General features: G+C 42.8%; 1 protein-coding gene across 1 annotated transcript; it reads right to left on the reverse strand.

Moving 5' to 3' along the window:
- Positions 1-378: 378 nt before the first annotated feature.
- On the reverse strand, positions 379-24,623 carry CAPN6 (calpain 6). The gene is made up of 13 exons (XM_070502580.1): positions 24,485-24,623; positions 17,926-18,099; positions 9,210-9,341; positions 7,943-8,151; positions 7,234-7,426; positions 6,468-6,661; positions 6,136-6,213; positions 5,843-6,029; positions 4,053-4,175; positions 3,673-3,875; positions 2,979-3,100; positions 2,472-2,608; positions 379-1,892 (listed from the first exon to the last, which is right to left on the reverse strand). Exons 2-13 carry the CDS (start codon positions 18,088-18,090, stop codon positions 1,710-1,712), a joined length of 1,926 nt encoding a protein of 641 aa, XP_070358681.1. The 5' UTR covers positions 18,091-18,099; positions 24,485-24,623; the 3' UTR covers positions 379-1,709.
- Between the last annotated feature and the right edge of the window lie 1,573 nt (positions 24,624-26,196).

Below are 26,196 nucleotides of genomic sequence, written 5' to 3' on the forward strand. Positions count from 1 at the left end.
TTTTCCCAACCACTTCTCCTACCTGGATAAAGGACTGCACCATCAGAATGCAGCCAAGTTCTCCGCATCCATCAGACTTGTATCTGGGCTCAGTTCGCACCAAGTACCTCTACCCTACACCCACCCCCACCCTAGCAGCTCTGAAAAGAGTCTCAACAGATGGCCACTCTTGCCATCTCCCCTGTGCCATCAAATCAAGTCAAGACTGGTCAATTTATTGAATGTGAACTTTATTGTGGTTTGGATTATGTAAGGCAGTGTGGTGAAGGCACTGCAGAAGTTACACAGACTGAAAAAACATGGTAGGAAATGAACGAGTTTAAAAAAAAACCTGCAAAGTATTTTTTTAAATGAATGCGTGCTGGACTAGACTAAGTACTACAACTATGTTTTGTTTTTTTTTTCTTTTTCATCATTGCAGAAGCATTGAAATATTGTTGGTGATGGGGATTGGGGAGTTAGGGAAGGCTTCATGGAGGAGGTGGCATTTCTGCTGGGCCTTGAAGAAGGGATAGAATGTGGATAGATGAGACGGAGGGAAGAACATTTCAGAATGACTGACTCTAGAGAAAATTCTGTAGAAGTACTGAAAAAACAAGAGGGCAAACAAACACCCCCAAGGAGTGAAGCTTCCCAACTGAGAGAAAAGCCTGAGGGACCTGGGCTGACCCCAAGTCTCAAGCCCCCAGATGGGGTCTTCAGTACCAATGATATTAGGAGGCACAGGACAATGGGCTTGTTTGTAAACCTAGCAGCAGCAGGAGGTTTCACATTGCAGTCAGGGGCCCCAAACTAGCTGTATTATGCCTGGATGGATTCTCTCATACTTTCTGCGGTGTGTGGTACTTATACATCTTTCCTCTTGCCCACTGACTGCCTGAACGGTAGTTCGTGCGCGCCCATGTGCGCGTGTGTGAGTGTAGGTGTGTGTGGATGGGTGGGGGACCGAGGCTTTGTCTCCCACTGCAGCTTCTTCCACTTTTCCCTCTTGTGGCACACAGCTGGCTTCCACTGAGCTGGAGCTCAGGCCCTTCCCACTGTCTAGGCCGTACTGAACTCCAGCTCTTGATTAAGCACCTAGGAAGCTTCCTCAACATGAAGGTAAAACCTACTGTGGGGGGTGACTTGGGTGAAGGCAGGACTATACTTTCCGGAGGTGGTGGTGGTGGTGGTGATTGGTGGTGATGGTGGTGGTGATGGTGGTGCTGGTGGTGAGGGCTGGGGACTTATAAGCAGGCTCTGGCTGCTAAGTAGAATGCTGCCAGGAAGATTGTAGTGTTCAGTCAGGAACTGGGATGTCAGGCTAGACCAGCTTGGCCTTGATCACCCCTCCTCCTTCCTCAACATGCCCTACAGGGGACATACGTTGGGCACTTGAAAGCAGCAAAGACAACTGTAGGGTATCCACGCTGTTGTCGTCCTGCTTAAATCTCACCCCCGGAAGCCCCAGAGATCTTTTCTTAGCAAACACCTGTATGATCTCCAGATAGGACTGTCACCTCCCCCTGTCCAGCTGCTGGAGGTATATAGGTTATGTAGCTACTGGTGCTACTTGGATCGGGAGGTATGGGGAACTTATCAGAAGAAAGGAAAAGTTAATTACTGTGAATTTCTTTCTTTCAAAAGATTATGAATCTTAGATAAGACTTGGCTTCTGACAGAAAATAAAAGGATGGAAAGCTCTGTCAGGATTCCTTGGAGCTGGAGATTTAGAGCTCAGTGAGATCATCGCTGGAAATAACCTTGAAACTGATGTGGCCTTGCTTGACTTTGGCAGTTGGACCACCCTTCTTACGCAGGTACAGAGACTTCAGATCACGGCAGTCGGTGGGGTCAGCATCCAGAGTAACCTGCCCCAAGAACTGATCACAGAATTTTCGGCTGTTCCAGACCTGGAGAGACAAGTCAAGAGAGTGAAGGTGAGCAACCTTCTGTGAGATTGGACTTTGCCCTGTGGCATCTAGAACCTAATGCTAAGCTTGGAAAAGTCTGTTTTAAAACCAAGAGACTATCTTTCCTGATACCTCTCTGGCTGAGGGGAAGATACCTCAAAGAGTGTAGATGAAAACAAGCAGAACTCCGGATCAACCTTGATCCTACCTAAAGATAGCTTGTCAGAAGCATTAAATCAGAAAAACAGCCAAACTGTAGTGGTCCATCTTGACCTAGTAGGATGTGGGTCGTCTGAACTGGCATATGCTTCCTTTCATGAAATGGAATAGTGCATGTGTTAACGTGTACCTGCGAGCATGTGGGCTTCTTCCCCCAGTGAAATAAATGAAGGAGAGGATACTTAGGGTGCAGATTAATAAGGAAGTCAGTGTCTGTGCCTGGTGAGAGGTGTCTTTGAGTACAAAACAAACAAAAAAACAGGATAACCCTTGTTCTGTATCCTAGACATATGTGACACACTTGGGGTAATCTAGTATCTGGTACTGAGCCACCCTGGAGGTCCCTGTTCATATTCTTACCTGCACTATAATAGGAATGTCAGTGGTCCTTCTGTAGAAAATGGCCTGGGTGTCAAAAATGGCGTGAACAGTATTCTTTTGGACAGGAGAACGGACTTCCTCTTTTCCACACTTGATGACCAAATATGGGTTTACAGCTGGAATAAAGTGACATCTGTTTTTAACACAGTGATTGAAGTTCTCTTTCTAGATAGTCAAGAAAGTGTCTCACTATTCTATTCTAGGCCTTTTGGCATAACACCTGGGCATCAGAATGACCTAGGACTCAACACTTTTTTCCTGCTTCCCTTTTCTTTTCTATACTTTATATAGGAATACAAAAGTGAATATTACGTAGCCCTTGCCCAAAGGAGTTTACATCCCATTCTCTGCCGTGGTTGACAGCCATCCTGACTTCTCTAGACTGAAAATACCTCTCAAGAGAATCGTTTGTGACGATCTTTTCTAACCATACGTGCAATAAATGAAACTGAATTTTGCTTTCCCAGACACCCCTGCAGTTCTTACTTTCATTGGCATACTTCTTCTCCAGGCCCTCAGCGCTGTGAACAGTGATCTGGGTAACTACCTTTGGGTAGCCACGAGCCAGGTTCCAGCAGGACATCTTGGGCATGTCCAGAGTCAGTTCCCTGGAACATCAAAAAGAAGACACATAATTGATGATGAATGCCCTTTGATGAGGAGAAAGGCTTACCAAAGCAGACATTGTTGCTGAAAGCGTGAAACGCTCAGTGACCTAGCCCATTCCTCCTCAGAAATGGCTTATATTTTATGAGTATGTTTTCCTTTCCTCTTGCTTTACGGACCAGCAGATAAAGATCAGAGTAGGCAAGGCTGGGGTGAAAAGGTAGCTTTGGTGACCCAGCTCTTGGAACATAATAGAGGAGCAGTGAGGAGTGCCAGCTGTTTAATACAAGAGAAAGTTCGCTAGAGAACAGAAGATAAAATATAAGTGGAAAAACTTAGGCTATAGGCCTGTTCCCCTTAAACGGCAGCTCAGAGCTCCAAAGCTCAGACCTCCAATGGGCAATTTTTCATAACCCTGCTTTGAGAAATATTTCTACCACCATCATTTCAATGAAGTCTGACTTGAACAAGCTGTCCCTTTGAGTGTCTACATAGGGAGAGAAGCATCAAGAGGATTAGGATTGGAGGCAAAGCAGAGAAGAGGAGTTTGCAGGACTGGCCAAGGAAACTGAACCTGAGCTGGACAGGCACTTCAGAGAAGACTCTCAGGAGAAACTCGCTGGTGCGGCCATGCTGGAACATGGTCGGGACAAGCACGTAGTTGCCCTTCTTCAGGTACTTGCTCAGAAACACGGTGCGGGTATCAATATAGGTGGAAGTCCCAGCACGTTCTTGGATGTAGAGGTGGTGGAGGCGGAATCTGCGGTTCATCTCCACCTGGAAATGAAATAGAATGAAATGTTCCATTCTGTTCAAATCATAGTTTTTGTGTTGGAAGATCCTAGGTCCTGGCTTTCTTTATGCCTGGACTTTTCTTAACTCCCCTAACCCCAAGCCATCCTGATTTTAACTCCATTTGCCATCATTCTCTCTGCTACAAATCTCCATTCTTACCTTGAAGAGCTCAAAACCAATGATGTAATTGTCAGGTCTTCCCATGCGGCGGTAAGTACGCAGGTCCTTCTGCTGCAGTGACATGATAACCTTGTGCCCATCCTCAGGCACAGTGAAGATGTACTAAGGGAAAGAGGCCATCAAGGAGCTTAGTTAGCATTTCCATTTCAGAGGAGCCAGCTCAAATTTCAGGGAAGAAAACTCTACATTGGGAAGAAGAGACTTGGGCTATTTCCTGGGCTTTGCCATTGACCAGACAATGAGGCCTTGGAAAATTCATTGACTTGTTAAGTGTAGATCATAATACTTGCTTTTTCCCTATGACATTCAGCATGTGTTGAGAGAGACAACTTTATGCCTAGGCCTTTGATGCCAAAGAGGTATGCTTTGTTTTAATAAGTTCTTGGCAGGATCTTGGATTTGTTTTTATTATTGTCCTCTTGTTTTTAAAAGCTGTACACAGAAAATTCCAGAATCCATAAAGACAGAAAGCATTCTTGTTTGACTTAACCTGACACTGAAACATCCCCCTAGGCTAGCCTCCTATTGCCAGCCCAGAGGTGTGGCTTGTGGAGGGGCTGGATCCACTTCCTTGGAGAATTGATGCTTTGCTATCACCATTTTAAGGAAGCTGCAGGCCTGTGCTAGAGACTTTCCAAACATCATCTGGGGAATCATTATGCCATTGGGAAGAAAACTAAAAGGCATCAGATTTTTCTCTCTTCCTCTGTATCTATCTCTTTCTCTGTTTCTATGTTTCTCTCTCTCCCCACCTCTCTCTCTCTCTACCTCTTTCTCCCCCTCCCTTTAGAAACAAACAAAAAACAGATGCAGAGCCATAGGCTCACAAGGTCAATCCTCTGCAGACATTTAACAGTGAAGCCTAAGTGTCATTTCCCCAGCTTGGTATATGTGCCTGATACTTGAAATATTTCCAGGGTTGTAAATGGAGGTAAAGTGGGGGGTAATAGATTTCTTTTCTTTAGGGACAATTAAGATGGAACGGATGGAAAAAAAAGTATGAATTAAGTAAATCATCCCACCAACCTTAGTAACCTCCAAAATGCCTAGCCAAGGAGGCCCATGGAAAGAAAAGATACAGCCATGTAAGGCTGCAATACAGTCGGAATTCTTGTCACCTGTGGGTTAGCTCATCAGCACATTTGGGGATAAAACCATCAAGGTTAGTATAGATTCAGGCTTTGGATGTTTGGAAGTTTTGCTTTGGGGTATTCCTTGGCTTGATCCCTAATGTGTCATCTGGAATAGCATTGTAACAGGAGGTGGATGAGATCGGGTCATTGACAAGGTAGTGATTCAAATCCTGGAAAAACAGGGTTCTAGATGATAAAAGAGAGGTATCATATTGGGGTTCAGAAGAATCACCTGCATGAGAAAGAGGACACATATAGTGAATGTGCACCTAAGAGAACGGAACAGAAATGGAAAAGAATTGAGAAAGCATCTGGGAGCAGATTCTTTCTCTCCAATATGGGACCATCATAAGGAAGCAGAGAGTGTCAAAGAGCCATACCAAGCAATATGGCCAGGAAAGAGGCAGCCAGCAGAAGTGGCTCAGATTTGATAATGTTGCCAAGGTACATCTCTGCAAAGAGACACAGTATGCCATGCCTTACAAGCATCTGAGCCAATCCCTAGGCCTCCTGGTTGATGAATATTACGCAATAGCTGCAAATGGAAGAACTGATGTCAAAGAAATACTCTAAGGTGAGACCTGGGTTTCTATTGCCTTGATAACTTGAAGGAAAAGAAAAATAATTGATTCAAACCTGAGGATTCTGCAGAAAGGTGTCTCGGTTGTTGTAGCAGCCTCCTGAACGGTTCATCAGGGGGTCATCATCCACAGTCCAGCATCCTACCACTGATTCCAGCTCCTTGCGGCCAAAAATAGGGTTGCTCACATTGCGGCAGACGTTCAGTTCGTGAAAGTTGCGGCAAAAGTCTTCCAGGCTCATCCTGAATGGAAGAAGGTCAGGAAAGAAATGAAGATGGTACTTAATGCCTACCCCTGTAGTTCCATGTAGAAGCCTCAATTCCCTTAGCACAGAAAACCTCTCCTCACCAAAACTCTCCATCATCAGACATAACAAGCCCCAGGTTCTTACGATCTGCTGCAGTCAGTTGCTGCCACTCTTCAGAACTAAAGACAAATAAAGAACAAAGGGATAAGCTGTTACATTTGCCATTGACTTCCTACAGTAAGCAGGGTGCCAAAGGAACAGAATGCATGAAAATTGGGCCTGCTTTATCTCACCTCCAGCTGGCTCACAGACCCTGTGCCTGACAAGAACCCACAGATGTCACCGAGCATTGACAGCCCACTAGTCAGAGGGATGGGTTTGGAAGAACTACAGGGTTTTCGGGATGTAGCATTCAAAGTGGAATGCCACTCACATTTCACTCCAGGGGCCACTCCATTCCTGTCTTCCCAAGGGGTTCCTCAGGCGAACCATATACAGTTTCTCAGTGCTGAAGACTTCTACAAGTCTTTCTCCAAGACGGATCTTGCGAATATCAGTCATGGTGTAGGTATGGCCCTTCAGTAGACCCCAATCAGTTTCAACTTCTTGTTCCTCCTGATTGGGAGACTAAGAGCAAAGAAAGATACATAAGGGCATAGGAATTTGGAGACCCAGGCCTGACTCCTCTTCTTCCTTGGTTGGTTTACCCCAGTATGGTTGCAGCCAGGTCTCCCTATGCAGATGAAAATTTGATCCTGACACCTAACTTGACACAAAACAAGTGAAGGAAAGGAAATGAAGAGTTTAATATAATAACTCACTTAAACAAGTCAGATTCAAACTGCCCGCAGTAGTACATTGATATGAACAGCATTAAAATTTGTGGGGCTGATTTATTCCTTGAGCAAACAACTATAACCTCCACCTTCAAGAGCAGAGGCAGGAGGAATAATTTAGAGGAGGCTATTTACATCAGCTTGGATGCTGTGTTCTCCCCTGGAGTGTGATGACTGGTACAAAAGGATAAAAAGATAAAGCTCCTCAGCCTCTGTGCCAAGGCACAATGTGTATTGTTAGCTTTCTGAGTTCCATAATGGCTTTTCATGGATCTCTGGGCTAAGGGTGATGTTCCCTACTAAATTTTGTAGTCTCCTCTGCCAGAAGTGAGCAAAGAGGAGTTGTTTTTGGTGGATACAAACCTCAATGGAGCAACAGATCAGACCTCCTTTGGTAAATGTTTTGTACAGTTCTCCAAACAGCTTGTATTTCTCCTCAACAAGCTCAGTGTATCTTCCCTTCTGCATGTCAACAGTTTCAGCCAATGTGCCAGTGAAGTCCACGATGATATCAGTGGTGGTCAAACCATCAAGGGCCTCATAACAGCCAAGCAGCCTGGGGGCAAATATGCAAGGTTATCTTTGTAAAATTATTTTTCCAGATCAAGGACATCATGTAAACAAGAATTAAAACAGTTCCTGCCCAGCTAGCCTTTACCAGATGGCTTTTCTCTTATGTATAAAATGAGAGATATTTTGAGATTATATTCAGAGATTTCTAGGCTTAGGCTATGTTGATTAAGGACAGTCCATGCAGAAACTTCTCTCTATAGGTAGATATTAGACAGGGAGAAAATTTGAGGCTATAATGCTATGTGATCTGCAGATTAGCAGCAGGAAGGGGCAGCTAGGAGCAGATACGGGTTTAATGAAAACCAGAACAGCTGATTTCTCTCTCGTACAGAGTGTCTAAGGGCCAGTCCCAGGCCCAAAGCATTGTCTTGGATCTGACTGAGATCCTACCCAATTTAAACTCCAGGGCTGGGCTGGGAAAGAACGAGCTGCAAAGAACAAATGTGGCCTTCCTTTTCTCATGTACCCCGACCACTAACTAGTCAAACCCCCTTCTTACTTTGCATAAGCTTTTTCCAGTAAAGCATTCCAAAACTCATTCATGGAAGTGGAGAAGGAGAAAACCAGATCTCCATTGATGGTGGGCAGCAAGTCATCAATCACCACCTCAGTCCATTCACCAAAATGCCAGAAACGGAAGCGAAATATCCCAGCATATTTATCTAGTTTTCGAGGGTCCCATTCCTGTTCCTTATGGTTGGGAATTGTCTGGAAACATAAGAACATTCAATCAACTCTTATTCACCTGACCATATCCAAATATTGAAATTACAGTTGATCTCTAGCAAATCCATGTGGCGATAGGAAGCACAGCAAATACACCTGGTTTGGGTCTAGGTTGGGAAGTCCTAGGTAGGGCATTTTTTCCCCCAAAACTTCTGCTTCCCCAGTTCATTTTTACTGAGAATACTATTAACATGCCTGCCCTGAATATACACAGGGTAACTGGGGGCAGCCAGTTAGGAGTTAAATTATTTCCTACAGATAATCTACAAACTTGACCATGAGAAATTGTCTATGCAAACACATTTATGGTTGAATGTTTAACCACATAAGCAAGGCATCTTAAAAAGCAAAATCAATAAAAACTCAAGGCCCCCTGTGGTTTAAGTTTTTAAACGTCCGTCTTAGAGATTTCATATAGATTCCATACAATATAGATTTTATTCACACCTTGAATAAAATTACATTTAGGAAATTCTCCTTTTTATATAACAATTACACATTAATCTTCTAAAAATCATTTTTTCTGAAGAAAATGCTCTTTGTCCCAAACCAAGTCAACGCTTATTGCCTTGAACTCTACCTAAATGCCAAAGGAATTTTTGTACTCTTAATAATTTTTTGGAAACTTTGCAAGGATCTACTTCCGTCTTTCTCACTTTGTCTGTTAGTCACATCTGTTAGTGACTACCTGGCCCCTACTGGCTTTATACTCCAGTAGGTACAGAGAACACAAGTATGCACAGCTACAGAGTCAAAGACTACTACAAGTGACAAAAGATCAACTAGTATGTGTGACAAATCAAATAGAACAAAACATTAATGGTAGAATCTAGGTGAATATATGGATGTTCACTGTAAAATTCTTTCAACTTTTCTGTATTTATAACAGTTCTCATGATAAACTGGAGGGAAGTCACCAGTGAATACCTCTGCCTTCAGGAAATAAACAATCTAAGAAAGTTATGAGCTGACTTTTCCTGAATATTTTAAAGAAGACAAGAAGGTGGGATCTGAGTGAGGCCTCTCGGGAGGGGGAATACCTTTGTCCAGTGAGACTCCTGAACAGCCAAACAGGAAAACGCAGAGACCATTGGCTTGTGCCCCAGTCTCCCTTGGATCAGCTGGTGGTTGCTAATGTTGCCCACAATCAGACGGGGGTCATCACAGATGTCCTGTGGATACAATAATTGGTTATAAGAGTTTCTGGGAAGTTTCCAAAGTGTCACTGTGAGCTGAGCTAGGCAGGACAGACTTCATAGAGGAGGTGGGGTTGAAAGATGACTAGGACTTCCATAGGTGGGATAAAGGGAAGATTGGAGGGTTGTGAGGAAAAACAGAAAGCAGTAGATCATCTAGCCACAGGAAAGGATCATATGGGGAAGTGGGAGGAGAATTGGAAGAAGGGGATGCGATGATACAGGATGAGATGTACTGATGGGGACCCTCAGACATAGCTACCAGTGGGATCTGGAAGAGTTTTCACCACCATGAGATTTTTAAGAGGAGAACTAGAAATTAGCACATTACATTCTGATTCTGTCAGGATGAGCTTTTCTGAAGCATCTGTGCTTGGAAGGGTGGTTGCATTTAAGAGACGAGGCCTGAAGGAGGTGGACATTAACGCTTGTCCCTTTCTAGGAAAATGAATTAGGAGACCTTATACATTGAAGCCCTTTCCTAACATAAAGCAAAGGCAACAGTAGTCTCCATGGCAACTAGATTTTTTCACATCTTTGGATGAACATAGATGGCAGCAGCACTAATAGCATGTGGTAACAGACCACTCACAGGAGCACTTCAACAGATACCCTTCCCACAGTGGATGTTCTGAGAGAACATGGACAGAGTGGGGGCAGTATTTGTTTTGGGTGTATGCGTGTGTCTTCCCACAACATATCAGTAGCTGTGCCATTCCCACTGCAAGTAGTAAAATGAGACCGAAATAATACTGTTATAACGTATTGTGATGAGGGCATATTGGAGGCATTTTCAAAGTATAATCAGTGCCTAGAGGATGGATCCCCAAAGTTTCCCTGATGGTAGACAGAATAGATTGAACAGCAGTGGTAACACTTGAGTTGAAGCCTTAGGAATGACTAGAGTTAGGCAGTTGGACAAGGGAGGCATAACGGGTAGAGAGACAGGCATAGACAAAGGCATAGCTGCATACATGGCACCACGCAATTGAAGACATAATTGTGTGACTCAGAGTATCAGCACTTGCAGAGTTCAAAGGCAGGAAATACCAATGAAGTCTTGAGTAGACGGAGAAAGCATCGTGGAGGAGGCCATTAGCCGGTACCTTGACATTCTGCTTACCCAGCAGAAATAAATCCTAGTCTCAAATGGAAAGAAAAGCTAGACATATATCCTTTTAAAAATTATTAAATAGAGACAGCTATATTTTTCTGGTTCTCAAACCTCTTTTTTTTAACGGACATAATTCTGCTTGATGAAGGGTCTGGTCTACAGAATGAAACATTCCATATATTCTTTAAAAGCCAAAATAACTCTGGAAAGGAATAGGCATTCTGGGAAGGGACAAGTCCAAACTGAAGATTAATTGGGCATCGCTCTGCCAAAAGGAGAGGGTTAGGTGGGTTGTCAGCTTTGGATTTTCTGGTCTTTTTTTTCAGATGCATGTCTGGTGTCTCATCGTTACTTTTTTGTCATAGGAGAAGACTTCAATCTTAGTAAATGTTTTTTTATGGGTTTGGATCTGCCTGTTTTTTATTTATTGAACATAAAGCAGATGTGTTGGGTGAATTGGATCCTGATATTCCTTCTCTTCTTATTGTTTCTTTGCCCTTTGTAAGATGAAGCTAAGCACAGTTTCTTCTCTTGGGTCAGGTGTTACCATTTCACTTGGAGAAAGATATAAAGTTATACAATGATTTTTTGGACTTAGATGATGAATACGATAGTTTGATAGTTGCCTAGCATGGAAAAACAATGAAGCGAACATTTATATGGGGAAAGTGTGCTTTTAGATTATTAAGGCAAATTACTTGCTGGTTTCATGTAGCATTATTAGTGGTTGGGGTTACATTAAAGTGTCTTGAATTTCACAAGGCTTTCATTTCACAGCATGGATCTAGGCTTAGCCAACACTTTTGGCATGTCAACTTATATTTAAGACATAAAGGGTCACATAAATGAGTAAAGACATGTAAATAGAACTCAAATTGAGGAACTTGGCAATTATTCTCCTGTAGACCTAAGCTGAACGTGGTTATTATATATTATATGTGTGTGTGTGTACATGTAAATCTGTGTGTAATCATGGGAGAATATAAATCTGGGCAAAAAATCCCCCTTATTTTCCATTTCCTCTTAGAAACTGGCCCATGCCCCGGTTTTATTTCACCACTCTTCATACATAACGGATGACTATTTAACAATGGATTTTAAACATGGGAAGAGCTGACAGTCCATAGGCTGTCAAAGCTGGAAGGAATTTTAGAGACTATTTAGTCAATCTGTTTATTTTACAAATGAGGGAACAGGCTCAGAGAAGGGCAGTAAATTGCCCCTTTGGTCATCCAGCTAATTAGTAGGAGACCTAGGATTGAAGTTTTAGGTTCTTCAGAACCACATATAGTTCGAGAAGGAAATTCAAGACCTCAGCTGGTCCACCCCTTTGCCTTTAGGTTTATCAATGGCCACGACATAAAGGTAATGTTATGAAGCTCTTCAGGGACAGAGATGCAACCACCTCTCTCAGTCATTCAGTGTTTTATGCCTCTTTGCTTAACACTCACCCCAAAGCTCGCCATTGTTCTGGAGGATTTGCTTAAGTCATGTCTTAGCTTTTGGTTCCGGGCTAAATATTACCAATAGGCCTTAATCTCCTCAATTTAATCTGCTAAATATGAATCAATTTCTTATGTATGTCAGCACCATAATGTGAAACATGGGAGAAAATCTTTATTAAGCCACATCTTCTACCTCTTTAAGGAAGTGAAAGACTAGAAAGCAGCTAAAGAGGTAGAAAGGATAAAGGGTAATGAGTCAATGCAAATCTAACAGCCAAATGGACTTTTTGGTGACAAATTTGAAAATAATGAAATAGCTGTTTATTGACTTTCCCCCTAGATTTAGACAACTGGGTGTCTTCCTGTTGGAGGTAAGGAAGTAAGGCTGGAGAAATTTCTCTGTAGCTCAAAGCTGAGATGCAGAGTGCAGATGGGACATTTCAGCCTGAGTTCTGCTGGAGTGGTAGGGAGCAGAGTTGGGGGAAGGGTCACAGCTAACATATTCACATATTTGGGTGGCTTGGGAGGGAGGGGAGATGCTGAGTCCCTAATGGCTCCCAGCTGTTTTGGCACAGTTAACATGATCCTTGAACTGGGCTGTTTGTCAAGGCCAAATAATTTCTTAGGGGGAAACACACACAACTAGGAAGTCGAGCACCAAGAGCAAAGCCAGGAATGGTCCCCATATACCCCCATCCCCGAGCCAAAGCCTTCTACAAGCAAAGCAGCTTCTCTAAGAAATATGTTCTCTGAGGTGAGCATTGAGGGACTCTCCCATTGTCTTCTCCTCATCTCCCTTCCCAGAGACCTCTGGAGGTGGGGGGGGAGGCATGCAATTACAAGACGTGGAGACCCGCACACATCACTCTATGTGGCTCCCTTTGCACCCACCCTATTCACATCTTCAGCAATTTTTTTTTACACAGGTGAAATTTGCTGACAATAAACATTGAAGTCCAGGGTAAACCTCAAGAACCACAGTAAAATGAAAGGCTACCTAGAAAACCAGCAGCCAGAAAAGTGGAGGCATTTTCCAAAGTGCTACGTGCAGCCTTGCAGTACTATGGGGATAGGGGCATGGGCACCTACAAGTGAGGCCAGCCCTGCAGTAGGTACACTGTGACTAAGTCTGGGGCTCTAAGTAGCCCCAGAAGGTTCAGGGCTGCCACTCAGTACCTGAGGGCTGTGTGAGCTAGTCCAAGTAGTTGTTATCCTTAGAAAACAGAACCATCTCCAGGCAGGACATTTATAGGTGGACATGGGCTCAGGGACAAATGTTGGACCAGCCTCTCTAGGGGTACACTTTCCTTGCTGGGGATTTTTACTTCTGCATGAAAATTTTGTCACCAGTAAAACATTCTCTTCCTTCCTGACGCCTTCAAGGAAAGCTCAATATGGAACCTGGGAATAAGATCTAAAAGCCAACTTCCACTTCCAACCTAGACAATCAAGTCACTGTGTAATTATCTTCTTATTTGAACCTTCAGACTTCTTCTAGGAGACTCCAGGTATAAATCTCAAACTGCTTTATTGGTAAGAGTTTATATATCCATGCAATGGAAACTGTTCAGCAGTGAAAAGAAACACACTAATACATGCTACAACATGGATGCCCCTTGAAAACATTACGCTAAGCAAAAGAAGCCAGTTACTTTTATGATTCAATTTTAAGTGAAATGTCCAGAACAGGCAAATCTAGATAGAAACCAAAAGTAGATTAGTGGTCGCCTGTGACTGGGGGGGAGGCGGGGTTTACTCACTGAAAATGTGCACAAGGGATCTTTCTGGGATGATGCAACTGTTCTAAGACTGGATTGTGGTAACGTTTGCACAACTCTGTAAATTTACTAAAAATCATTGCATCGTACACTTAAAACAGGTGAATTTTATGAGATGTAAATTGTACTTCAATAAAGCTGTTAAAATGCAGAATTTATGATAAACAGAATAGATGGAGAGAAAGAGAATGGGCCTATTCAACTGTCTTCAACTGTGTTGAGTGGAAAACACTTAGGGCTACTCAGGCTGGGGGACATGATCTCTGGAAAGAAAAAAGAACTTTACAAACAGTCTAGGCCAAAATTACTACACAGAGGTGTCACACATTCAGATGGTAGTTGGAAATTTCTGTTAGCACGAAGAAAGAAGTGTTTCATTCTTTATTGTTCCCTCATATACAGTCACCAAAGCCTGTGTATTCTGCTGCTAATGTCTCCCCTTATCAACCTTTCCCTTCCATTCCTACCTCCTATGCTTTAATTAAGAACCTCATCACCCTCCTCCCACCCAGTGTAGTGAAATGGCCCTCTGGGCGGATATTCCCTAGTGGAAGACCCGGGCAAGGGCAATGGTAGTGGAGGCTGAACTCAAAACTCCACTAGGAGAGCTGACAGAAGATCTTGTGCAGGTGCCCTTGCCTCCCCCCACAGCTGGCTGTGCAAATCCCCATGAGGGTTTGCTCCATTTTAGTCAGGGATTAGATGTGTCTGACTCTAAGACACTATTGTAGCTGGGTATGAGTCAGTCAGGAAAAAAGCCAGAGACGGGTAGGAGGGGAGAGTGGCTGGAGGAAGCTGGAGAAGAGATTTTCTATGGGAATAGGCAGCCAGATTTCAGCCTAAAAATCCTACCTACAGTCTATAATCACACTGTAAGTCAGTATAACTCAGCATAACTTAGAATTTACTAAGACTATGTATTGAATACCCAGGAGGACAGGAAAGTCCAGGAGTACATGTCTCAGGCAATAAATCTGTGTACCCAGGAAGGTAGGACAGTAGCTGTAGCCACAGGACCACTGGAGGAATGAAGGAGAAGGATTATCCTTTGGAGGGTATGAGCAGATGAGCTGGCACTGAACAATTGCAAAACACTTTCATAATCCTTGTCGATCTAAAGTGGCTTCTTAGGATATGGCACAGAAGTCGCAATTGGGAAGAAGGGGGAACACAATCCGGCCCTAGGATGGTGAGGACTTGACTGGACTCATTGGGTTCAACTAGCAGTGGGGTTTACAGGCATGGCTTATAAAGGCAGAAGCTTTTCAGCATGAGAGAGGAAAGAGACAGAAAATATCAGACTAATTTGCTTCTTCCATATTAGAGACTCCGGAAAATAGCCCTGGTTAAGTATGAGGCTATGTGGCATGCCAAGGGACAAGACGTCTGTAAGCTTCCCTGAAAACCAGGATCTCAACCTTGCCAGTGAGGCGGGTGAGGCCAACTACCCATCTGGTCTTCCTGAGCCAATTCAGAGAGGCCCAGGGCTGTCTCTCGCCTTTCCTGATGGGAGGCCAGAGAACTTTGACGTGGTTCTTGACCACAGGCTTGGCCTCCGCTCTGGCTGGAAAGGAATCCACAGCTTTTTGAGGAGACTCAGATGGTGGTCCAGAACCTTGTTTTTCCCTCACTTCCCACAAGAGGCCCCTTCCCCAACCACTCCAATCTATGATGATCTCCCCCTTCTTCAAATCCTACATGATTTACTACTGTCTGTATGCCTGAAAATAACATTTCTTATATCAGGCATTAATTTATTCTTTAACTCTCCAGTAGCTCAGTATCCATCTCTCAAACTAGAATGCGAGTGCCTTACCCCAGACTGTGTCTGTAAATTGCACAGAGGCTAGCATAGAGTATGTGCTCAATAAATGTTTCTCAAGTGACTCTCCCTTTAGGCTCAATTAAGACTAAGCTCACAGTATGCTCTCAAAAGGGCTGGTATGGATCAATTAATGGATGTACAGCATCAACACAGTGAGGAGGAATGTGAGAACTGACTGGAGGGAAGCTACCTATTTCAGCAAAAGGGGAGACAAAGACAGCTCTATCTCCTTGAAATAACTGCATGGTAGAGTGAAACTCAATGTGGACTTTGGAGTCAAACCTGGATTCAAATCCAAGCTTGTTAGCAGTCTGACTCTGGGCAAATTCTTACCTTCTCTCTGAGACCCAGTTTCCTCATCAATAAAATGGACACAGTATCTATCTTTATTTCTTAAACCAGGAAAAGAGAGTTACATTGAAGTAATTTTTAAGATGCCTACCTTGCTAAGCCATGGCAAATAAGGATGAAATGAAAAAATGTAAAAAAACTCCAAACACAGTATCTGGGCCCATAGTAAGCATGCCATACATGCTGATTCCTTTTTCTACCCATTCCCATTCACCCTCTCTTTCTGACATTCCCTCACCCTGAAAGTGGTATTGCTTGTCTCAGAGGCAAGATGGACGATTGCCATGGTTATTAAATTTTTTCCTTCTCTGCTAATCCTTCTAGGATTCAATCCACAGAATTTGGAAGAAGAAGGCAAAGGACAAAGGACTGAGCCAAGACAGAAACAAAGATGTGTCTAAAGACCGGTCAGTACAGGAAGCACTTCTGGCTTGGGTCACATCTGGGGAATGGCTTCATGTTGGCTTGCAATTTTACCGCCCACTGGATCTCCTCCCATCTCCTCCAGGAATCAATCATTCCTTCTCTCTGTGTGTCCTCAACCGCTTCTTCTTTACTGTTTCCTTCTTAGCCTATAAATATGCTTAAGCCTGTTCTATTTTAAAAAGACACCCCCCCAGGAGACCTGCCTCAATTTCCTGCCTTGTTTTCTGCTACTTTTGCCCTATTGATCTCTTTTCTTTCATATCCAAGCATCAAAAAAGAGTGGTGCCCCTCATTATCACCAACCATTCAAAAGAGTGGCTCACAGACAACATATCTCTATTTCCTCCATGCATTTCTGCAACAAAACAAAACAAACTTACCTCTCTGCATACCGAATTAGTGGCTAGTGAATTCTGCTCATGTTTCCCAGATTTTTATTGCAGGTCAGTGATCTGCAGGGATGTCAACAACTGGAGGCACAGAAAGTCAGGAGGAGTGTAATATTCCTTCTGAAGGAGAGAACTTCTCCAAATCTCATACTCTCAATGGCTATCATACTTTATCAGCAAAAACTGACACATGTCCTTTGAGTCACATAGTAAACAAGAGCCTTGAAGTAACCAATGTATCTTGGCACCACCTGGTGGCAACCTACATAAACTGAAGTAGCTATTGTAAGAACTCCATTTAGGAGTTTAAACTGTGGAAATTGCAACTAAAAAGTGATAGCTTGCTTATTGAAGAAGGCAAACCTTGAGTTGCTGACTGAGGTGGTTCCATAATAGTGCACAAAAAGGTACACCATTAAATAGGCTCAGAAGGCCTTCAGGATATTGTGAAGGTCTAGGAACTCGCATTTCATAACAGCCCTCTATGGCCTATATACCTGCTCACCCATTATGGGAAGGAGCCCAGGTAGAACATGCCTTCTATCCAGTTATACCCTTTAGATATAGCAAGGTTGCAATTTATTCTCCAGATTGAGTTATTCAGTCGTTTTATGCATTGAGCTCCCACTCATATGGGGCTTGCGAAGGGGTCCTGAGACTTGGTTTAGAGATACAATATATAGATGTTCTACAGAGAATGATAGTAACTATTAATAGGTGGTGAAAGAGCTACAATCCTACTTGGATCCCACTTTGCTAATTGTGGGAGGATATCGGTGATGGTATCCAAAGAGTAGCAGAGAAAACTCCCTCCCCCAGTGCAAGCTCCATCTTGTCCCTGTACAGTTCATTTCAGTTATACTCACCATATAAGGAGTTTTTCTGCTCACTGGTTTGACCTTATCTTACGTTGCTGTGATAGGTAACTCGGTAAGGAGACAAGAGTATAGTTCCTTTTTGAGTTACCGTATTTACTCAAATGAACTTCCAAAAGAACACAAGCATGGTATATCACTTTTCTGTTTTTTTAAAATTACTAGACTTGACAATTTGACTGAAATTCAAGATTCCTCAAGCTAGAGCCAGAAGCACAGATCCATAAAACTTTCCAGTTTAAAATTGTCTCCTAAATTGATCTAAACGCAGTAGGCTGTATAAGGGAAATAGTGGATCAAGTAGAGTTATGATGAAAGAGATCAAGAGAGAGAGAGAAAGCAAAAAAACAAAGTTACCTGGGGACGTTTCCACACCACCTTCCCAGGAAGCAGTCGGTTGTAGAAAAGTGAATCATTCTCAGGCAAAAATGTTGGATCACAGAAAAGTCTACCATCTTTGATGCATTCCTGCTTCAGTTCCTGGTACTTCTGGTTTTTGAAGAGCTTCAAGGGAGGGCCCATAGTGCCGAACTATATGTAGAATGAGAAAAAAATTGTTGTTATTGGGGGAAGAAGTTCTCAAGTCTTTTAAAGATTTCCTGAGATTAGGCAACCGGTAGTCATCCCAGTTATTTGTTCCAGAAGCTAGGCACTTCAAGTTTGACTTTAAAGGAAAAGTTACTATTTTCATGGAAAGAAGGATCCAGGCTCTGCAACTAATTAGTTTGGAGCTTTAAGTAGGGCACCTAAACCATTTCGGGGCCTCAGGTTCTTCTTCTGCCAAATGGGACTTAAAAATCTTATTGGAAAAATAGATAGCAAATGATTGCTATTTAAACATGAGTCGTTATAATTTAAAGGGCAATCTTCCATTTTACACCAGCATGGAGGAGTTGAAGGCAAACAACAGTTCTAAATTTGAAGATAAAGGCAAAAATAACGCTTTACTGTATTCAGAATAAGTTGGTGCCCTGAAGGGCCACACACTTTGTGCTTGAGGGGAAAAGCAGCCACTTTCACTTCCAACAAGCCCTTTTACACAGTTTCTTCACTTTTATCATTAAAGAGATTTGCATTTTTATTACTGACCAGGAAGGCTAATGCAAGAAACAGAACTCTGCAGATGGCCTCCAAAGACAAGGAAAGATAGAAAGATTGTATGTGTCTTTCTTCTTCAAAGTCTAATGTGTAATCGTTTGCCCACGATAAAAGGCAGACTCTGAAATTCAATTACACTAATTTGGTGGACTATAGATTCTTATCCCAGGGCAATACACTGTTGCTTTCTTTTCTTTAAAAAAAAAAATCTCACATGGTTAAATAGAAAATTAATATAGTGGCTCTTCAGGCAATGTCTATGAGAGCTCCCCACATTCAAACACCTCTAACAACTGGTTTTTATGAAGATAATTTGAAAGACACATTTGATTTTGAATAGCTTTAGGGTGATAATTGGGTTTCAACGCCTTTGCTTGATTCACAAAGATAGATTTGTAATGATTTTAATGATCTTCTCATAATATTCAATGGTAAATAAGAGGGATGTTGTGAAATCTACATGGCACCAATTATTTCAAAAATATATTTTAAGGATATCTGCATCTACATCTATGATTACATAAGGGTTGAAACAAAAAATTTGGCTAAGTTCAGATTATCTGCTAAAAAATAGACATTTGAAAAAAAGGCTAATTAGCACTTTAAAGAGTATCTGTGTAGGTAACACAGCTCAAAACTCAGTTAACAGATTCAGTTGCTATTTTATAAAAAGTGTAATATTAATCAGACATCTCTACTATTTTATTTCATGTCGTTTCAGTATTACATTGAATTGCCTTAATGGTAAAGAAGTCTCCCCATTTGAAAACCATAAAAATTGTAATTCAATGTTATTTGCAACCTACAATATATGTAAACAAACTTACCCTTTCTCTGAATCCAAGAAATAAGAAGCTGAAAATAACTACACTTTTTCCATAGCTATATTTATTGACAATTGTTTTTCAAATTAAGGCTACGAGACACCGCAAAATACCAAAATGCCATCCGTCATCAGATTTAAGTCTGTTCACACATTTTAAATATTAAAGTGAATTTCACTATATTTGAAGTCATGGAGGGTATCAGTAATAATTTTCCATTAAACAGCATCAGAGCCAATCTGAAGTTATGCCCAGGCTGATTTCTGGAGCCTGTTCAAATGGACCCCGATTTTCACGTGTGCTCAAGGCTTGTAACAAACACACTTATGCCTTTTGCTTTCCCTGGAAGGTTTGGTGGTTTGCCAGAGGCTGGGGACTGTAAATAGGGGGTAGTCTGCGACAATTAGGATATTTAGTTTGCCAGAAATTCCTAGTCCATGAACATTTTGAATAAATGAGTATTTCCTGTTCTCAGGAAGTCCCTCTGCCCCTCGTCATTCTCTCTTGTTACCTAATCAAATGGCGAGGCAGGCAGTAGCCTGGAAAGGGAATCCCTGTTATATAAAGAGGGCCTGTCTACAGGCAGAAGCAGCATCACCTGAAAAGAAAATCGGATTTGATTTTAAAAACCAGTGTGGGGCCGGCCTGGTGGCCTAGTGGTTAAGTTCAGTGTGCTCTGCTTCAGTGGCCTGGGCACAGATCTACACCACTCGTCTGTCAGTGGCCATGCCGCAGTGGTGGCTCACATACAAAAACAGGAAGATTGGCAGCAGATGGTAGCTCAGGGTGAATCTTCCTCAGCAATAATAATAACAATAATAATAAAATAAAAACCAGTATGATCCCAGTGGACTCTGTCAGAGGCAGAATGTATAGCTGGTGTGGATAGGTCAAGTCTTTTGGGTGAGAGCACCTGCATTTTGGGGGCCCACAGAAAATACAGAATAACAGGCTATCAGTTGGAACTTTAACAGGCTTTCGCTAGAGTACATTGTAGTCCCAAGTCCTGTCCAACTTGCAGAGTAGAGTTGACCCCCATTTCTGACTAGGTAACGGAAGAACTGTGATCTATTTGCTGTGATCTTGGTTTCTTTGTGCCTCAATTTTCTCATAAGGAGAACAACGTGGCTGTACCTAATGAGATGGTTAGTGTAAAAGTATTTTAAATAAGTAGAGGGGGATCCACAAATGCAAGATATGCACTGTAAGCCTTCTCATTGCCTGGCACAGGGCTGGGCACACAACAAGAAAACACTTGTTAAATGATGAATGTCTTATGTAGAAAATTAATGTTTGTATGGTAATTTATTGTTTAAAATGTATGTTCCAGTTCATGTTCTTTTCATGGAAACCATGTTTAGTAGACATGATCTGTGCCCTTCATTTGTATTTGTAGAAATGGCAGCTCCGAGAAGGGGCACCCAGAAACTGGTAGAGCTGACTCAAACCCAGGTCTGTGCAATGCCAGATTTAGCGTTCAGCTTTCCGTCACACCACACTGCTTCTTTTGGTCACCGCTTTCTTACAGAAGGGATTTTTTCTAGCTCAAATGAGGAAAACCCTCCAAAGCAAACATGATACCTAACTTTGAGGCGTTCTGACTAGAATTTATTGCCATGGTGGATATTGAAAAGGTTCTTTATTTCCATGGTTTGATGGTCACAGGAGAATTCAAACCTTCACATCCGATGGTTCATCAGTTAAGTTTCAGAAAACTTTTGGAAACCTAGAAATTTGTAAGTTGGGTTTGTCGTAAACAACTTATCCTGTCAGAGCATAGAGGAGTAAAGAAGGGCACGTTCCTTCTTTACTATCTTATTGCACCCAACTGTGAAGACGACAGAGCCTTTAGGTTAAAGACCACATAGTAGGAAAGTCCGTAAACAGAATAAAAGCTAAGGCTTTAAGTACCAACCAAGAAGAGCCTCTAGCTAACAAAGAGAACGTGCGCATCTGAGAAGAGGGACCCTGTGTCCTGAGGGCTAGTATCACGGATGGTTGGGTGAAGTAGAGTGTGGGGTTTTGCACTGAGATAATGGTCATAAGCAGTGCTGTTTAAGTTGAGACCCACACCTAGAGATAGATGAAGGCAAGCAGGAGGGGTGGATCCAGAGTGTGGAAAGTTGAGAATTGCCAGGGGAAGTTGAAGGAGCCTGCAATGTAGAACACAAGGCTGCAGTAAGGAGAGGGAGCTTTTGCTACTCACTGGACTGGAAAGCTTGGGGAACTGGGCAAACTCTTAAGAGGAAAAGCACTTGTGCTTTACCTGTGGGTCAGCCTTAGAGTAGAAACCAGATCGTGCTCTAAAAAGTGAAATGTGCCTTGATTTATTAAAGAGCATTATCGTCTGATAGAGGAAATCCAGTCTGCGGTTTACAAACTGCTTTTGATTGGGGTGAGTGGGAGAACATTTAACGGGGAGAGAGGGAGAGAGCATGGCTCCTGGGGTGCTGTCCCTGGCTAGTTTCTCTTTTTCCCCAGTTTCCCCCTTCTGCTGTACTTGGGAGAAAATCGGAGATAAAAGCAATTACGAGTTTGCAGAGCAAACGGAATACAGAAGACCTAACTGTGCTCTGGCATAAAGTAGAGGCCACGTTGGCCACAATGAGCAGTCCTCATCCTCACACCTGTGGTGAGAAAAATGAGGCTTGGAGAGGAAGAAATCATAAAAATTCAGCATCCACATGTTACACAGAGAATAGTGCTTTTCATGTCTACACAGACCGAGTGCTAGCCCACATCCATGGGCACGTACCTACTGGGGAACATATGGCTGCTCAGATTCAAATTATTGGCCAGATAATCTGGGGTCTGAAAGGGACCAGAAAGGCCCTCTGATCAAACCTTAGATAGGAAACCTCTACTCCGCCCAGAGAGAAGGCTCTGTTCAAAGAAAAAAAGAGCGTACAATTTCTTTTAATTCCATTGTTGAAGAACTCTATCAAAAACTAAAAAGCAATTCAGAATCATAAAAAGAGCACAGGTAGTTAGGAGATCCAGAATCAAGTCCCAAATGCCACGATTTAGTGTAGATAACATCTCTGAGCCTCAGTTTCCCCATCAGCACAATGCGAATCGATGGCTGCCCTGTACACCTCAGGGTGTTATTGGGGGAATCTAATGAAATTAAGCATGTGAATATACTTTTTAACTGTTAAGGATAAGACCAGTGTAGGGCAGTAGTCTTAGGAAATGCTTGTTTTTAGGAAATTAAATCCTTTCTGTCCTTAGTGGAAAATGAGAAGATTTGATCACATGCGTTAAATAAGACAGTCACGGACATTTAAAAGACCAATATAAAATGGCCCCTCCACTATTCAATACCTCCTCTCTTTTCCACCTCTCTTTTTTGGCTGACTTGCTTCACTACCCGTTTTTTCCCTCTTGGATGAATAAGCCCATACTATAAGTCTAATTTTACAGCTTGCAAGAATCTAATTCCAATTTTTATAGAATGTTATGCTGGAAAGACTCTTAGAAATCACTTAGCCCAACTCCTTGCTGTTACAGGAAAGTGAAGGGACTTGTCCAAGGTTACATAGCTAGTGACAGAGCTGGCACTAAAACCTGAACCTCCTGACTCTTTTCACTACAATTAAAAAAGGGGGTGGGGCGCAAATGCTAAATCTCAAGACGTGGCTTTTGAAAATTCTCATTGTCCTCTTCTTACAAGAATGCACTTAAGAGTTTTGTTTTTGAATTGCAAGCTGTCAGAAGGCGAGATGATTTCAAATCAAGGCTAATCAAAGAAACACTGTTTTGGGGTCACAAAGGGGCTTTTTCTGCTTTTAATTTAGGAACTGAAAACTCCCAAGGCTACAGAAAGCTGCTTTTTAACTTATTCCTGACTACACAAGTGTTTAGACTTTTCCCTAGCTTGCTAGGGACTCTAAGGATAAATAAAGAATGCTATTCACATCCAAAGTATTCACACACGCGCGCGCGTGTGCACATGCATGCACATGCACACAAACTGCTAGAGGAATAAAAGAGTTAATTAGCCGTCCCCCAAAGAATCTTTTTAAAAACTCTTTCAGACTATAAAATGTCCTTAATTTCACAACAAAGATTAGCAAATGAGACATTAGCTGTATTTCAATAACACATTAACACAAATCAGGATGCTTTATCCTGAAGCCAGAAATGACTTTCAGGACGGCAGAATTTGTTTAAATTTCCTATGTGCTTTTCACCAAACTTCAAGTTCCAAACCCTCCGAACCAATGTTCAATTGCAATGCTCTGGTCCTTTTTCTGCCCTCCCCCTATCCCGCTCCAGGCAAGCAGCTTACTTAAGCCCCTACAACACGAGTGGCAGTGTAGTGGGGTGCAGGGGGATAGAGCCCCAACTGCAAATCAACATTTAAACCAAAGCGAGAATAAGAGAGGAACAAAACCAGGCTGGCCAGGAGCTGAAAATAAATCGCCAAGATCAACCTGTCATGGGGCAGGAGGACCCCCAGCTGTGCAGACAGGACAGCCTCTGCTGCCACTCCCTCCTGGGCAACCGTGCATAGCCCATGCACCCCACTTCCAGGGCTTAAAGGCCTTTTGCACACAGTGTGGCTCCAAGATTTTGCCTGCATTTAAATCATTTGCCCACAGCTGTAGTTCAACAGATGCTAGAATGAAACTCTGACAGTCAGCCCAGGATTCTCCCTCTCACAGCCCCTTCCCAGGTTTGTCCTTCCTTATCAAGTATTTTGGGCAACAGGAAACAAACTTAAAAACCTGACCAAATATCACCAGAAAAGTCTCATTGCCAGACAAGCACAATCACCCCACACACACCCAAAAATCAGCAATAAAGAATTCCATTAGTTTTGAAGTTTCCAGAGTGCTCTTACACACACACATTTGATTCAGACAAACCATAAAATTATAGCTGCAGAGTTTGATTTACTGTAAAGTTCAAATTTCTTCACTTCTTTTAAACTCTAAGTTATCCAGCAAATACAACTTCAGGATGAGTTTGCGAATGCCCACTCTGCTCACCTGAGTTATCCCAGGAGCCTTGCTGCTGCTGCCGCCGCTGCCGCTGCTCTTGGCCAGGTAACCCCTACAAAGTCTGCTCAGTCAGTGCGGCTGAACAAAGATTCTGGCTTTCTTAACCTGAAAACTATTTGGGCTGTACCAAGCTCTGCTCACAGGGGGAGGTGCCTCGCAGAAACTTCAGGAGCCTTTGCCCCGCCTAGCAGTCAGAAACTGATCCTGAGTCATGAGGAAAATCTGGAAAGCGCCCCTGCCAGATGTGCAGACGGGATGCCCACTCCAGATCCACCCACCAGCAAATCTGAAAACCCAGGAAGCCACGTTTGAAAGCTTTTTCTGTTCCAAGGAGAAATAAGACTTTCAGGGAGGGCTCTGATAGAATTCTGACTTTTCTGTCCCAGGGTTAATAGTGCAGATGTGGACATTACTCGAAAGAAGATGTAGAGAGGAAAATCTTGAAGTGTTGGCAAAGTTCTTTTGGGCTGGGCTGCAGACGTGGCCCCTATACATAGATTTATGACAGTGGTGAGGACTTCAGCAAGCAAGTGGGAGTGAAAGAGGAGCTAATAAAGCACAGGGAAGAAAAGGTTGTTTTGTGAAGCAACAGGTTACTTTTGGCCAAGGGCAGAGAGAAGAGAGCATTAAGAGGAAAGTGAATGGAGTTTGATTCCATGGCAGTTGTAAGAAGCTTAATTTCTAGCAGTCGTGCAGTGGAGATTCTGTGTAGCAGTGTTAGGTGAAAATCAAAGTAAATAACGGTTTGCTCTGAAAGACCAACCAGGAGACTGCAGCAGGATATTCAGACCCCTGCAAAATGCTGTGCTGCATCCCAGTCAAGGTTCTGCTCCCTTCTTCCTGATACAGTCACTGGGACACAATTCCAGGGACACAATTCTCAAGTTGTTTTGTTTGTTTCAATTTTCACAAACTAGGAAAGCTCCCATCATCTCATTCCCCAGCTCTCCCAACCAATGCGGTGTTAACCCTTCAACTTGAAATTACCACCCTCTGTCCCTATGCCTGCTCCAACTCTCTTAGAGAGAGAGAAAGAGAGAGAGAGAGAGAGTGAGAGAGAGCGAACAAGCGAGCAAGGTGGAGCTCAAGAAGGAAAGGAAGTACGCTCTCCCTACTCACGGGCCCCGTACCAATATTTTCATGAAACAGATCTGAGCAGTTCTATAACTGGTCTCTGAGACCTCCTCCTTGGCATTTCCCCACAACACCTTTTGTGCCTTCTCACCCTCTATGCCAAGATGGAAATTGAGCGAGAAGTAGGGGGCAATACAAAATGCCAGAGCCCAGGAGAATTAGTGCTTTAAATATTGGCACCTAATTTGGTTTCTGAGTGACAGATTTCTCAAGCAAGTATCCCTCGTGTTGTAGGACTTGGGCTTTGAACCCAAGAAAGGGTGTGTTGTCTGGACTCATCTTCCTTAGCCATCTTTTCTATCTCCATAATTTTCAAAAGAGTAGAGAATCTGAGAATTAAAAGAAACCTTAGAAGCCATATCCACCCTCTTGCTCAGTGCAGAAATGTCCGCCTGATAATCTGGAAAGCTCATCCCTCTGTAAAGCGGCTTCTTCCATGTTTGGGTACCCCCTAATTGCTTAAAACGTCTTCCTTAGGTTGAGCAAAAAGTAGCTTCACACAAACCATTCGAATTCCTCTTTCACATAACAGACCTTTAAGATATGTCATGTCACCCCACGTCTTC

The sequence above is a fragment of the Equus asinus genome, chromosome X, assembly GCF_041296235.1.
Source record: "Equus asinus isolate D_3611 breed Donkey chromosome X, EquAss-T2T_v2, whole genome shotgun sequence".
Lineage (NCBI taxonomy): Eukaryota > Metazoa > Chordata > Mammalia > Perissodactyla > Equidae > Equus > Equus asinus.

Coding starts and splice junctions, on each gene's coding strand:
- CAPN6 (XM_070502580.1), bottom strand. CDS start 18,090: ATGGGCCCTCCCTTGAAGCTCTTCAAAAACCAGAAGTACCAGGAACTG. Junction 6,214..6,467: donor AGTGGCCCCTGGAGTGAAAT/GTGAGTGGCATT, acceptor ATTTGTCTTTAG/TTCTGAAGAGTGGCAGCAAC. Junction 1,893..2,471: donor ACATTCCTATTATAGTGCAG/GTAAGAATATGA, acceptor TTGTCTCTCCAG/GTCTGGAACAGCCGAAAATT.